The 16,494-nt window shown below is 33.7% G+C and overlaps 2 protein-coding genes across 3 annotated transcripts in view; one reads left to right on the forward strand and one right to left on the reverse strand.

Annotated features, from left to right (window-relative positions):
• LOC111505550 (uncharacterized) overlaps positions 1 to 2,569 on the reverse strand; it is a 65,643-nt gene extending 63,074 nt beyond the window's left edge. Inside the window, exon 1 of the mRNA XM_023160384.2 lies at positions 2,370 to 2,569. The gene's annotated coding sequence lies outside the window, so the exon portion shown is untranslated. The remainder of the gene's footprint in view (positions 1 to 2,369) is intronic.
• A 3,661-nt stretch (positions 2,570 to 6,230) lies between these two features.
• LOC111505573 (uncharacterized) overlaps positions 6,231 to 16,494 on the forward strand; it is a 34,793-nt gene continuing 24,529 nt past the window's right edge. Inside the window, exon 1 of one of the 2 annotated variants that reach the window (XM_023160408.2) lies at positions 6,231 to 6,560. Coding sequence is in view for 1 of the 2 variants with exons in the window: in XM_023160401.2 (XP_023016169.2) it covers positions 15,104 to 15,140 (37 nt within the window). In the remaining variant the exon portion in view is untranslated. Of the gene's footprint in view, positions 6,561 to 14,894; positions 15,141 to 16,494 lie in introns of those variants that run through there. The other variant, XM_023160401.2, reaches the window with a different exon arrangement.

Raw genomic sequence — 16,494 nt, forward strand, 5'->3', positions numbered from 1 at the left:
ATCGCTTCTTTCGTAGATGGATTGTGTTTCATCGAAGGTGAGTAGAAAAAGTAGAATAGAAGAAATGTCCACTTTACGGTCTTATGATAATCCCTATATCACAAGATGCAAATAATTTCAATGGCCCCATGGTGGAGTTGAAGCAGTACTTGAAGGAAAGAGCTAAAAAAGGAGTTCGTGAATGTTAGAAACATGTTTTTGATATGTTCAATGTCCTGAAACTGAAATTAGACATTCGTTATGAACGATTGGCAGGTCTCGCTATTTTCATTTGAGTGCTAATGAAACTCTTCTATTCAATGTCTATTTCACTCAAAATTATGTCTAATCCTATCAAATGTCACGTCACATACCTTTGACAAATTCCTTCAACTGTACATTTCCAATACAGAAATTTGAAAAAATATAAAAAAAATTGTTTATCTCGAGGTATATAAATATCTTCAAAAAATCTCAATTCATCACAAGATCACAAGGTGGCCGAAAATGAACTTGACATTCTAGGATCAAAGAAAACATTGTAATTTCTGTAAATTGTTGTGCAAGAAGTTGCTGTGATAACACAAAAAAAGAAAGCCACAAGTGAAAACAAATTCCATAGGAAACAAAGTGATGACTTTCTAATCTCAGTTTTAGTACTAGTTGCTTGAAGAAGAAAATGAACTGCTGAATTAGATCATAGTAGATGAAGATACTATCATCAGTGATATAAGGAAAACATCCACTTAATGAGAAACGAATATTACTACATAAACTATCAGACACGCCATAAGTCTACCAAACAAACATAAATTGAAGAAAAAATAAAGAAGAATGACCTATTGGCCAATACAAAAAAATTAATCAAAGCAGAACGCAATGAGATGAACAAAAACATCACAAAACAAAATACGTTTACAATATCTGAATATGAGAGTACCTGAGGAGATAACAAGAATTTTTGAAATTAATGCAGGTTAGGACTAAATTGAAACTCAAAGAGATAATTAATCTAGTTAGGGAGCAAAACGTTATTTTCTCAATGAATTATAAATAGAGAAAGTAAACTTGCTTCAAAGTGATATGGACAAATGGGATCAAGAGAAATCCTGAACCCAAAATGAAAAAATATATATAAAGTTTTGGAAGAAGTCAACGAAGATATACTGGAATTTCCAAAAACAAAAATCTAAGAAACGAACAAGTTAAGGGCCTGAAAGAAAACGGAAGATGGAAAACTTTTTTTATTGGTGTAATACAAAATGATTGATTTTGGACTGGCATTGTGAAAAACCTTAAACGAGAACTTTTTTTTAAGAGGAGCTTTAAAACAGACTGTCTGTGTTGTGCCCCAGAAATGTGAATTAGAAGACGTAATCACAAGTCAGAAGTTATGTTAAACTTCCCGGAACAGGGGAGTTACATGATGTGAAAGCCCTTCATTCCCCATCTTTGAAAAAGGTTTCCGTTTTCACCAGAAAGGCGTGGTTGTGAAGATATACGTCTGACATTTTTGCCTTCTAGAAATTTCTAGAACAGTCCAGAGCTTTGGGGAGTATTAGAGAGATTGATACAACAAACCAGAATATCCCGGAACATTCTGGAATATTCTGGAATATCTCAGATCATTGTGAAACGAATAAAGTAGTTATATGAAGTAGTAGCTGTCTTATTAAGAATAAAGTACCTATTTTTACCTGAAGGGCGTGCTTTGGAAGATATAGGTGCTGGAAGTTTGGCCATCTACAAAATTTCAGAAGCGTTCGGAAGCAACGGCAATATTCAAGAACATTCCACAACAATACCTGGGAACATCCCAGATTATTATAGAACAATCTACAGCAGTACTCTAGACCCACCCACACATTGGTAGGTAGGATAAAATTCAATCGATTAAAAGTATGATTTCAGCTTTGAAATATGTAAGTACCGCAACCTTAAAAATTATTCAGTAAGTGAAATGAAATCAAGGCAATTGCAATCTTTCATCATCACGCGTGTAGCACAGGTTTGTCAGGCCGCTTGAATTCATTTTCTTACGCGATACTTTTGATTTTGCGATACCTCCCATGTTTATTTGAATTGTATGCTATGAAGAGCTATGTATAATGTGCATGAAATGCTTAAGACAACCAACGTATTCATTCTATAAGAATCAATATTGTATCAGCCTAAATAGTTTTACTATTACCACATTATATATGTTTTGAACATTAAAACGGGTATAGTAAACTATCCTCAAAATATAGACATATGTAGTAGCGGAAGCTTTTGTAGACCTATTGAAAGAGAACTTTTTTCTTGAATCACTCCATTGCGTTCAGACAGAAGATTTGAAAAGGGACTACTACCATGTAGAGATAAAATAGGAATGAACAATTTATATTTACCAAAATATCCCTCAGGTGAGTGCTCTGTAATACCACTTCATAATGATGATAAGTCACCCCATTAAAAATCGCTATTATTCATCACTCAACAAGGTCTTGTTGATATTTACATTCCTGCTATAGGTGTGAAGAATCTGCCTTGGCGGGAGACTCAGATGGTGCTAGTAGTGCTAATGGAAGGGGAAGAACCGAGATAGAAACACTGGTCCACCCACGTGCTCACTTGACAGTTCCACGCAACATTCGGGCCACTATTTTCATAAAGCTGTTCCGCGAAGACAAACCACATGCAGGTTCTTGTCAACTGGACTGCATGAAACTGGGAACGGATTCTTATCAATTATACTGCATGTTTATTAATTTTTACGATTCATTCATAGTTACTGGAACCCTTGAAAATCACATAGGTATATGTGCTAGAAACTAATGAAACCCTAATGAAAGATCATTAAAATGAAAAAAAGTCTATGAGGATATTATTTCATAGAAAGACAAGCGTGAGTTTTCTATAGAAAAGAAAGTAAGGTTCTATATCTTCCTTATGAATAATTTCATGGAAGATTTCATTCAGTCGACTGAACGGTGAAACGATGGTTCGAGGTATGGCAGGGCAATCAATTTTTACTGCTTATCGACCAACTCGTACTAGAAATGCTACGTTAATAGGTAAGATCTCGTTATGCATCAGTTCGCAAAAGTTCTGACTTCTGAGGGTTGCTGTTCGAATTGGAGCGACAGATTTGAATAGATTGACTCAGGCTGCTTGATTCTCCTAAGAATATAATACAATGAGGTGGATAATCTTCGAAATGTGTTTGTGTACTGAACTCCATAAATTTTAGCATTTTGTTGGAAAAGTTAACTGTGCGTTATCTGAGAGATATCATAGTGGAGAGTGAATTTAGTTCTGACCAACGAGTTCAGAAATCAATAAGGCCATACCACTCATTTATGAACATCCTTTAATTTTCTGATTGACTAGGCTATTATTTGAAGAAGATCCATAGATCCATAATATGATTATGGAATATCCTTTACATTTCACAGTTACAGTACCATTTATTCTTCACATTTTAGTTTGTCAGGTTTCTCTATGTCAAGATAGATAATGACATCAGTTCCACTTTCAGCAAGAAGGTACTAAAAAGAAATAAAGTGTGTTGGCAATATTGGTATCCCAAATATAAAGAATAAAATCGAAACATGTCCGTCAGAAATGTATCCCAACTTGTTTGAAGGTGATTGACAGTGTTTCGTGATAAATTTCGCTAGTTCGGACTTCCATTGTCTACTATATAAAATGATTTGAAATCCCTGAAACAAGTAAAAAAGAATAGTTGAAAATAACAATTATATTAAGCAACAATAAACCTGAAATGAAATGATAGTGAAATAACCTACAAGTAAAAATATAATAATTGAATAAATAAAAAAATTAAAGGAATGAAAAAAGAAAATAATAAAAAAATAAAAAGTGTAGAGATTCCAAGTCATGTTAGTTCACGACGTTTCGATTGTTGGTATCTACAATCGTCTTCGAGTGATGACTTTTTATTATTTTCTTTTTTCATTCCTTTAATTTTTTTATTTATTCAATTATTATATTTTTACTTGTAAGTTATTTCACTATCATTTCATTTCAGGTTTATTGTTGCTTAATATAATTGTTATTTTCAACTATTCTTTTTTAATTATTCTTTTTTACTTGTTTCAGGGATTTCAAAATCATTTTATATAGTAGACAATGGAAGTCCGAACTAGTGAAATGTATCCCAACTTGCTACGTTTTCTTTACAGAACTGAGTTATCAAAAAATGTATGAACCAACATTGTTTATGCCAAAAAATTCAATACAAATGATACATGTGGCTGTTTTTTTACTTTTGCACCTTGAATTACTAAAGAATTTGTTTTTTGAATAACACAGGAGAGACCAAAACAGTGGAGATTATAAGGGTTTGGTTCATTGTATAGAACCACGGAAACAAAAACCTTTCTAGTTAGATTTTTTTAATAATAATAATAATAATGAATCGGCTTTATTGATAATACAAAAAAAAACAATACAAAGATATATTTGAAATGTTACTCGGAACAACATTTTGATGAAAGAATCAAAGTAAAATTGGTATAATCGATCTTCAAATTTGCATAGCATACTCATATAAACACAATTGTTGTTGAAACTGAATGATACTTTTACACAAGGCTTTATTGTTGGTTTTGTTGTCATATTTATGTGATTATCAAAAAATTAAGCAAGGCCGGTTCTGATCTTTTTGTATTCGAAGTTTGGTAATATTTGTTTAATTTCTCAATTTTGACTTTTCGTGTTATTGCTAACAAAGAAAAACAGAAACTCTAGTGAAGTAACAATATCATATAGATAGAACATGATTTGAAAAAAGGGTTATTCTCGGATAAAAAGTGCGATTTCGAAAAAAAATACCACTTCATGAGTTTTCAATATCTGAAGTGAGTTCCTGAAATAGCCGATTTTTAAACAGTACCTACCTGTCGACTTTTGAATCCCCAAAACTAGACAAAGTGCCAAGTTTTGACTTGGCACTTTGACAAGTTTCCATAACTCCTTCTTCAATTGTAAACCCAAGTATGTAATGCATATATGTATTAGATTGTCTCACCAGTTTATTCATAACTAATAAAATCAATTCATGCACACGTTGATTTTCTATTTTTCATACTCACTCAATTTTTGTTTCCACTTCACTTTCCGGTTCTCCCAACATTGAATGATGATTCAATGTTCAGTTACACTTTTGTTTCTGAAGTGAAGTAATTCCATTGTGATAAACAGAGTAGGTACTGGCCTATCCAAAAAAAAAAACAGAATCTTTCGTGATTCTGGATTATAGATAGATAGATAGATAGATAGATAGATTTTATTGAAGTTTTCAATTGAACATATGAAAACATAAGTCAGTAAGGTATAAATATATAACTAAAATATAACAAAAGATTATCACAGGTTTATACATTCGTGGGAGTACATTTTAGTATAACTCAATATTGAAAAAAAAAGAGAAAAAAAAAGATAAGTGTCTCAGATATAAATGCATTAGTCTAAAATATATAGATATCAAAATATAATGAAAATGAAAATATACTCTCGCATATATCATGTCTATATTTGTTAGGATTATAAAAATTTTGATGGCTAATACTAATATCTATCCTTCTTCTGTTTTCTGCAATCGTCATGAAGTTGCCATAAAAAATTCTTGCATCGAATAGGGTTTCACAAAAAATCGAAAACTAGAATTTTGAAAGTTGCCGTCTGCCTTCTTCTCTGATTGTAAGTGGTAATTGCATAACATTTGCTAGCCAGTTTTTTTGCAAGATGCTCAATATGTACGTCAAAGTTTAATTTGTCATCTAGATAGACCCCTAACATTTTTGTACATGATGAAAAATTCAACTTTTCAGGGCCCATGTTCACATACTCTGGAATAATGATGGAAGTATTAACTGTTCTGAAAACTATACAATTAGTTTTGGCTGTATTCAAAAGAAGTTCATTTTGAATGAGGAAATGGCGAAAGCGGTGGAAAAAAGTTCTGGCAGGTGGTAATGAAGCTTTATAAATAGTGCCGAACATGCCAGATAATTAGTTACCTGGACATACTATCATATTCTAATTTGGAAAAGGAAACGGTTATGAAGGAACAATTAACTAGTACCCGGTTTCGATTAATCGAAGCCTGCAATACTACTACTGTGTTCTGCAAATTAGGAAAACAAAAATCATTAGGCGCAATTGACTGAAATCTTCCTGCCCGCCCTGAATGAAAACCTACACATTCTCAAAGTATTTACGTGATTAATGCAGTAAAATGAGGTATGCAAGCCAGAAAGACGATTTCTGCTAAGCGTAGTGTTAGTTCGAAACCAGTCGGAAAGTTAACTGGAAAATGTCAACGCTGACTTATCGCGATATTGGAAAAATCGAAATTCCTGCAATCCTTCACTAATTAAAAGTACTCGTGGTGCGCGTTGTAGAATCAAAAGTGTTGAGTGCCGCGTTCCCGCCTGTATTTTAAAAACTGTGAGTGATTAGAAAGCAAATATCTAAATCCTCCTTTATAGTGAAGTGTTGAAATGTGGCCGTTGGTATGATGAAACGACCAGGGAGTAAGAGCTGACATGGAATACTTGACTTATTTTGTGAAGGTAAGTACCAGCATCTGCTTAAAACGCTGCTGGTGACAAAAAAAATTCAATTTGGTCCAAATTACAGTATAATTTTCAGTATTGTAATCTGAGGAAAGACCAGTCCGTTCAAAAGTTGTTATTTCGAGAATTTAGCAACATTTCACCGATTGTGGATACATGATACTAGAGTAATTCAAATGTCAACTCACACTCCATATATTTGGCTAACTGCTTATATAAATTCTATTTCGGAATTACACCTTTCTGGAAAATTAATACTATTTGGTTTGATGTATTTCAAGATTGATAATTTATATAACAAGTGGAGGTTGATATATAACAAATAGGTAGATATTTGGCTCAATGTACACAAATTAAATTTAGTTTTGAATTTAAAAAAATTATAATTTACGTTTATTGTGAAACAGCCCCCAATTCAATAACTTTAAACTGTTAGTAGAGCGATCGATACTATTAACTTCAATTCAGTGTTATTGATTCTTGGCTATATAAGACTAAAATGATATATCACTAATCATATCGTATGCCACCGACCGTCAACAAAAGGCTACCACCATAGGAGGAAATCGCTCATCATATTTAAAGCTGATATGTGGAGTGCCACAGGGTTCTATTTTGGGATCCTTTTTGTTTGCCATCTCAACTTTCAGACTGTTCAGAATTTTGTTGTATACATTTGTATGCAGACGACACCCAGTTGTATTGCAGTTTCTCACATGAAATGATACATAATGCGTGTACTCAAATTAATAGTGACTTGTAATTATTTGTGAAAAATGTTTCAGATCACTGTTCAAATATAAATTGGAGGTAATCCAATGTTTTTGTTTTTGGACCGAAAAGCTCTAGAAATGATATTTGCGACTCTGTGACAGTAGAAGTAAATAATTATGCACTTGAGGTTATCCCAGAAGCCAAAAGCCTGGGCGTCATTTTAGATATGGACTTGAAATTCAAAAGTCACGTTATTCGATTTATACGGCGTCCACATAATTCGCTTAAAATTATAAACAGAGTGTCAATTTGAAAATTTTTACCCTTAAGAGCTTCCTTTCCGTAAATAATTCGAGAAATCGAAAAAAAAACAGATCAATTTTACAGTCAAGGGGACACTTCCAAGAAATATTTCAGTGGAAGAATAATTTTATATCCAACAAAATACAACAGTTGAATGAGATGTTCAAACTGTCATTTACCAGACTCTTGATAAGGAGCAAATCTACGGATACATATTTCTTGTAAAATGCGAATAACTTCTGGGGTAATTCTGCTAAATTCGACCCTAACTCGATTTTTCAACTAGGTACTCTTAATTTTGTAGATCACATACCAATACCTTCGATTTGAAAAAAACACACAAAGAATCTAGTGGCGTAGGATCTGGAGACCTTAGGGGCCACTCTATCGTTCTGTGCCTACCAATCCACTTTCTAGGAAGACAGTTATTTAGAAACTCGCGAAATATTTCTCAAGAATTCCAAGTAACGCTCCCTTGTTAGAGCGTCAACAATCCTGCCCAAACATTGACTTTCTGAGGGTGTTGAGTATTCCCCTCCATCATCCAATAATATTTCTCCCTGTCCCAATATCTGCAGTTCTGACGATTCAGTGACCCATTCAGGCAAAAAAAACCTCATCAGAAAACACAATTTTATAAATATGGAATTGGATTGCGGTTACATGAATTCTGCATCATTTGGCAAAATTCCATACGGCGCGGCAATGGATTTCATGGATCATCTTAATTCAGTTGTTGATGTAGTTGTACTTTGTACGGATGATACTTTTGAACTTCCAAAAAACTGCTATCGTGAAGTATTGTGAGGATTATTCTCTACACTTTACTTATTCATTCATTCATCCAAACAGGCTGAATAGCTGGTAAAATGGTAAAATGCCTGCTTTTACTGAATATCAACATCCGATTGGCAGATTTCGTAATATTGTAAATATGGTTGGCAAATGAAAAAGTAGAAGGATAAGTTACTCCCAAATCTTTTACTTTCTCTAAATGCTCTAATACTTCATTATCTATTGTGAAATCAAAAATAACAGGGTGCTTTATTCTATTCATAGTTAGAACATGATGTTCATTTATGTTGAATGAAAGTACATTATCATGACTCCATTTTATTATATATTGTTCAAATCTTTCTGTAAGAGTATACAGTCCTTAACCGTTTTGATATTTCTAAAAACCCTAAAATCGTCCGCAAAAAGCAATCCGTATGAATAATTCCGCACTAATGAAAGAACATTAATAAACAATGCAAACAATAGAGGTTCCAAATTAGATCCTTGTGGGATTTCTAAAGTTTTAGGAAACTCTAGAGATATTATTTAATTGTGTTTAACCATAAAAATCTAGTTTGTAGGTGATTTAATAATAAGTGTAATGTCCCTACTATTATTCCCTACTTTCCTAATTCATGTATGTACCTAATCAAATGTGAAATCAGTACAGTCTATATCCAATTGCTACACTTAGAGGCTACTGAAAAAAAATGCATTTATTTGATTCACCAGCCATAGGCCATGTTACTCTGGGACAATATATTTATTGGCATCGATACAATTTTGTATAAATGTTTTGTTCCGATCATTTTGCAAGGAAACATAATATTGAAATTGGTCTATAGTTCTCTATATTCTTTTTATTCTTTAATTTATATATTGGAGTAACTTATAAGTTTTCCGAAGAGAATGAATGGTATTCTTAGCCATCCACGGCAGCCTTTAAGTATATATGGTGGTATGCCATCTACTTCAGCTTATTTTTATTGGCTTAATTTCACCGTAGTTTAACGTTATCTTCCATTGAAGGACTTCCAGCATTCGGAATATATTTGACATGACCAGTTTCTCTTGTCAATTCCCAATGTCACTAACAGTTTATTTATTTATTCATTCGAAATTTGGGATACAAATAGGTTAATAGCCATAGAAGCATTCACTAATAGTAATGGTTATGGTGTCAGCAGATACAAGAAACAAAAAAATAAATCAATGAGTTTCGTTCGTACTAACAGTACTAGGCTTTGAATATTCTCTTCATAGTTATTTTTGACGAATTCAACAGAGAAAACATCTATGCTATTATAGTATTTGTTGGAAGAATGACACATTCTAGTAGTTGAGGAGTTTTTGCCCAAATTTGTGTTGAAATTCGGACTGGCAAGTAATTTTCTGTTTCTAGTGTTCTTTTGAGGAACGTGATAAAAAATCATTGATACTAGATTGGGTGACTCATAACAGTTTGTTATAATTTTATAAATTAAGTCGGTTATCATTCTTCTTTGTTCTAAAAGCTGTATTTTGTAGTGCCAAGTGCCATAAGTCTTCGTTATTTTGAAGTGCAAAAACCTTACAAATCTGTTCTGTTGTCTTTCTAATCGTAGTTTATGTGTATGTGTAATGTGGGCTCCATATGACACTTTTTCCAAAATTAAGTTTACTGTAAACAAATGCTTACTGAATAGATTTGATTGCTGCCTCGTTGTTGAAGTCTTTGCATATTTTGCAGAAGAATCCCAAGGTTTTGCTGCTGGAATTTATTACATAATCCAAATGGGGATTGAAAGTCATTTTTGTATCAATACAGATTCCAAGATATTTAATTTGGTCTACTCTGTTAACGATATTATTGGGAGTATTGAAAATGTAACGGTATGTTGTTTCTACAAAAAAAAGATACATGCACATTTATTAATGTTGAGTTTCAATTTCTTTTGGTGACAGTATTATAAAAAAGCATTGAGGTCTTCTTGAATCTTTGAGCAATCTCTAATCGTCGTTACTTTTCTGAAAATTTTTAAGTAATCAGCGTATAATAATACTTGTGAATGCTTGAAGCAATCTTTCAAGTCACTTATAAATACTAGAAACATTAACGAACCCAGATGTGAACCTTGAAGGAATCTCGAGGTTACCACAACTGGAGTAGATCTGTATCACTGTTGAACAAGTGATAGGTCAATTGCTGTGTTCTGGTTCCATCTCCGTATTAAATAGAAATTAATTTATCATCCATTTTAGAAAAATGGTAAGATAAAAGGTCAAGTATGAGATATACGAACTATTCGTATCTGAAAAGAAACCATTGGTGTAGCCTAGGTGATTAGAGCCTTAGCGGGATCTCAAAGAAGTGAAATGTCACAATTCTTACATATAGAAAGTCTCCTAACTCTTAGATGGGGGCAAGACGAGCGCGACCCCAGACTACCCCGAGCAAAATACATACAATGTTACAACCATGTGATGGGCTTACAAACGGCTCGCAAGTAGCTTTCAAGCCGCATGCAAAAATTTTTCCAATCGCCAACAATGCTAACTTAACAAATGAAAGCATATGGTTGCATTATGATGCTTGCACGTGATGCTTGCGAGTTTCTGAATAACGGTTCCCTAGGAAGTGGGTTGGTAGGCGCAGAACGATAGAGTGGCCCCCAAGATCTCCAGATCTGAAGTCACTAGATTTTTTCCTGTGGGATTTTTCGAAATTGAATCTCAGGAGTTTGAAAATCAAATCAAGGTCGCAATCAGCAGAATTACCCCAAAAGTTATTTGCAATGGGCAAGAGAAATATGTCCATAGATTTGCTTATTGTCAAAAGACTGGTGGATGGCATTTTCTACATCATATTCTCCTGTTGTATTTTGTTGTATTTACATACATGAATTTGAAAATCAGCATTCAAAAATAAAGATCGATATATTCCAGGATTGCTTGTGAAATAAAGAATCTGTTCCATAATTTAGCCTTTTACTGTAGATGATATCATTGGGATACTATGTAAAATGAAAAATTATGTTTCACCTATAGTAACCAAATTATTCAAAAAAGCAATTTGTTCAGGAAAGTCTTACCTTAACTACACAGTAGATTTATCGTACCCCCTACATGCAGGGGGTACGATGGTAGATATGTTGCTAGTCGTTTTCTTCAGCTTTGTTCGAGGTATGATACTCTGAAGGATTTGATTTTTATTTATAGGAAATCATCGACTTCATGTTGATGTAGAACACTACTTTGCACTGACGAGAGGCCAAATATCCCGAAACCGTTCTGCAAGTGTGCTCGTTTCAATAATTGAACATCGATTCCGGCAGTGGTATCGCCAAAAAGCATATGCAGGAATTACTTCTGTGAAAAATCATGCACTGATATCTGTCGGATATAATACAACACCCTTCGTGGTATTAGCCAGGGGTGTAGTTGTTTTCTGATAGGTGTCAGTCCATAAACCTACTGTGTAGGTAAGATAAGACTGGCCCGAACGGATTGTTCCTTTAGATAATTTGAGAAATTATATTTCTCTGAAGCATCTGAAACTAACTAACTTTTCACTTATTCAAAAAACAGTATTTAGTTAGCAGATGGAAAACAGTAAATTACGGAAACTGACGCCGTAATGTGTTTTTTCAATTTTTTCACCCTAAATTATTGGATCGTATTAATAGATCAGAAGACATATTCAACATCACTCAAGAATAACAAATGTAAAGAAATATGACTCCTCATTTGAGGATTATGGAGGGAAAATGTCGATTAAATTATAGCAAATTTGACTATTTTCGACATTGATTGATACCCAAAATCGACTCTAACTCTTTTGGTTACGGAGATCTACGAGAAAAAAATGAAATCGTTGAAATTCTTTTTTTTGCTGTATATTTTTCATACATACATACATAGATATCAAAAATCTGTTGAAATTTCAAATACCGATCTGAATCGAAACTTTTTCGAGAATATTGAACTTATTATTCTTCAAAGATAGTTGAAAGTTCCACCGGCAGTTTGTTTGGGATTGTCATTGGAGCTTTCGGTGTTCATTTTTTATTTTTGTCCTTGTACGACTTTGCCTGGTTTTCCATGAATAGAGTTTCTTTGTTGATATATATTTTTTTATCCCACTAAGTTGAGGCCTTTGAGAACTTTTCTGATACCTACTTCACTTCTCCTGGGATATATCATCAGCAATTATAAGTATTACTTTTCACAGCAATTTTACGTACCTACATCCAAGAATATCGTGAATATTATAAAGTAGCTAATCTGGCAAATTTCGTACCACCTTAAAATTACTAAATATTGTGTTGAATTATTAGTCAACTTGAAATAACTTCTGTAAATTGTGTATGTGGAGCACGAAGTGTTGACAGGTAATTTTCATGCTCAGCAGTCGATATTGTGTCAGAAAACCAGTAGATTGATACAAGAAAACTGTAGAAAATATATTTTTCAGATACATACTACATATATGGTAACTTCCACTATATATATATTAATACACTTCGGTCCTAGCGTGCGATTTCTGCCTCCTCTGCCGTGAATTGATTCGCAATGTTACGTAGTCTGATAGCATAATGGCTTCATTTTGATGAATTTTGATAAATTTTGATACTTATTTTGCTGTTTTGGTTGGAAACAAAATCATGAAAGTCGGTCGAGCCGTTTTGGATTTTTGAATGATGTAACCAACACGACTTTGCGACTTTGTTTCATGTACCAGGATAAGCTGAAACATTCGTAGGCTAACACACAGATGGCGCTACTAGTATTGAATCTATGTGATTTTTAGTAAACCCTAACCTTCAAATGACACGCGTACAAATTCACAGCTGTCGGACTATCAGTTTATGGCATTTTAAGTGAAGTAACTTTTATTAGTTAGAAGAAAATGGATAAAATGAAAGTTTGTGTGTTCATAAAGCATTGCTTTTTGGCCAAACATACTGTTGAAGCCAAAGTTTGACTTGATAAACATCATTTGGACTTTGCATCGTGAAAATCGATAGTTGAGAAGTGGTTTGCTAATTTTTAACGAGCTGAAATGAGCACCAAGGACAAACATCATAAAAGTCCACAAAATAATTTTGGATGACCGTAAAATGAAGTTGATCAAGAAAGCTCAGGCTCTAAAGATATCAAAGGAACGTGTTGGACATATCTTGCATCAATATTTGGGTATGCGAAAGCTCTGTTCAAAGTGGGTGCCGCGCGAGTTCACAATCGACCAAAAACAATTGATGATTCTGAGCAATGTTTGAAGCTGTTTCACCATTGAAACCCGAATAAATGTGTCGATATGTGACAATGGATGAAACCATCATTTCACACTAGAATCAAAACGATCGTCATCTGAGTGGACTGCACGTGTTGAATTGATTCCAAAGCGTGCAAAGACGCAACAGTCGACTGGCAAGGTTATGGTATCAGTGTTTTTGGATGCGTTAGAAAAAATCTGTTTAAAATCTGTTTTTCCGTTAATCAGCTGTCGCCCCCATTCGAACGATAACTCTCACAAGTTGAGAAACTTGTGCGAGCTAAGGACTAACGAGGTCTTACCTTTTAACGTGTGATTTCTAACACGTATGGTGTAATATTCATCGACTATCTTGAAAAGAGAAAAACCATCAACAGGGACTTTTACATATCGTTATTGGATCGCTTAAAGAACGAAATCGCGAAAAAAGGCCCATTTGGTTTGAAATAAAGTGCTGTTTCATCTAAATGATGCACTGTATCATACATCAATGGAAACCATGGCAAAATTGCATGAATTGGGCTTCGAATTGCTTCCGCATCCACCGTATTCTCCAGATCTGGACCCCAATGACTTTTTTCTGTTTTCAGACCTCAAGAGAATGCTCGTTGTAATAAAATAGCGCCGTCGAAATAGCGTCACCGAAAATGAGGCCTATTTTGAGGATAAAGACAAATCGTATCATAAAAATGATATTGAAACATTTCATGACTGCTATAATCGTTATATCGCCCTCGAAGGCAACTATACTGAATAATAAAATTAAATCCCATTCAATTCCAATTTTTTTATAATGTTTTTTTTCTATGCTATTCATGTTTAACTGTTATTAGATAAATCAATGTGAACAATATCAGAGGTTTCGAAGGTCAGCCACTACTCTCAACATATATTTCAGTCTTCATGCTCTTAATCAGTAAAACTGTCGTAAATAATTGAACAGAAATCACAAGAAAGTTTCACAAAATTAAACAACCTTGACGCATTTCTCATTACACACTGTTAGGAATAAAACAGGAAACAGAAAATGAGCCCGAAACGAATAAACATTTCATAACCGTTGAACAGCTCCACATATCCTGTGTTGATTCCCGAAATAAATACAAATTACAAGCGCTCGCACCAAAATGCATAAAACTCAGGATGGGCCACAGAAGCAATATAAGAACAGGTTATTAATAACTCCGCGTAGCCCGCGGAGTACCAAATAAGGTACTTGCTCGGGTTACAGCAGGTCCATTTTCAGAATATACCTAAGTTTGAGGAAGGGGGGCGTCGAGACGCCAGAAATAACCCGACGGACGCCTTACACGGGAAACCACATCGCGCGTCCGCTGTGCAAAATCTTTTTGAACATGGTTTTTACAGAATCACCATGTTACTGCGGGTGAAGCAGCTTTTTTGAGTTTTATTCGAAAAAGGTTACGTGTCGTGGGGAAAACAGTGTTTATGATACGAGTGTTTGTTTTATTTTGGCGGTATAATATAATATATGGTGCGCATCGAAATGTTGGAAACGTTGAGAGAAAGTAAGTGCTGCAACTGTTAACAATTTCATAACAAGCAATAGCCTGAAATTTGTCAAACTTTAACGTCTTAAATTTCGGATTTTCAATGATTATTAGCCGTTGGTTATTGACACTTCATTGAACTGATGGTCAATCATAGAAGAAACAAAAAAGTGATATTTTTAGAATACTATTTTGCCATATGGCCAAAATGTTTCAATAAATAGAAAGATAAAATTAGCAAGTACTCAAAATTCTGAACTGTGAAACAGCTTTAATTATTATTCTGTAATTTACTTTTATTTACTTCGTCAAATTGGTGAGGCGCAAATGGCGGTAAGGTTTCATTTTCTATTTTTCTTCACCTTCGAGGTACACTCTGAATAACATTTTGATTATCTGCGTTTCAACTTTTGACACACTTGAGTATATTGAATATATATTGGAAGATCGCTCAAGTTCAGCCTCTATCCAAATAGGTAAAAAATATTGAGACGGGCGTATTTTTCAGGAGATATTAATTTTTGGAAAAAAAGCCCTTTCTAATTTTCCATTTTCATTCAACAATTGTGGAATAGTTCCAAACGAAGGAAGAAAGCAGTTGAGTTTTAAATGAACTCATTATAAAGATGTGAAAATCATGCGAAGAAGTCACTTTCAGTTACAAACTGGAAGAAAATATCCACATTTTTTCTATGAAGATTGAGAAGTGGAAGACCAAAAACATTTTTTGCTAAGGAATGTAATACGAATAACTATGTCGAAAACTGTTAACATCTTAAGCGATCAAAGCGGTTGAAATGCCACATAGGCACTGCCACAGGCACTGCTCTTGAAGAACTTCAGATTTTTTTATATCTGCATAAAACAATAGAAACTCATGTGTGAGAAAACGTATTGAAAATAATTCAGACTTCACCGATATCAATCAGTATTGATATATTTAATTTTAATTTAGTGTTAGGTTAGGTTAGGAGACATACGTTAAAAGGTAAGACCTCGTTAGTCCTTGGCTCGTACAAAATTCTTCTGCTGAAGGTTGTCACTCGTAGAGGTGCGACAGCTGGTTAACGTAAAAACAAATTTTTTTATATTATTCAGAAACTTGCTGATAAAAAACTGAATGTTGAATATGGTACTAACAAAATGACATTTTTGGAATACATAATGCACCTTTATGAAACAAATAATAAGTGTTTCTAACTAAAAATAACAAAAATCGTCGACTTCGTAAATTTGATGTAGAAATATTACAAGAGATCGCAAAATCACTATAATTTTTGGTAAATACACTTTTCGATAAGGATTGAAAAATATATAATGAAATCTTTTTGAAAAAAAAAACCAAAATGTATAATGTAAAAATGTAGTATTA

Source organism: Leptinotarsa decemlineata, unplaced genomic scaffold, assembly GCF_025532065.1.
Source record: "Leptinotarsa decemlineata unplaced genomic scaffold, Ldec_3_MD MMD2_tig00026336_RagTag_RagTag, whole genome shotgun sequence".
In the NCBI taxonomy this organism is placed as follows: domain Eukaryota; kingdom Metazoa; phylum Arthropoda; class Insecta; order Coleoptera; family Chrysomelidae; genus Leptinotarsa; species Leptinotarsa decemlineata.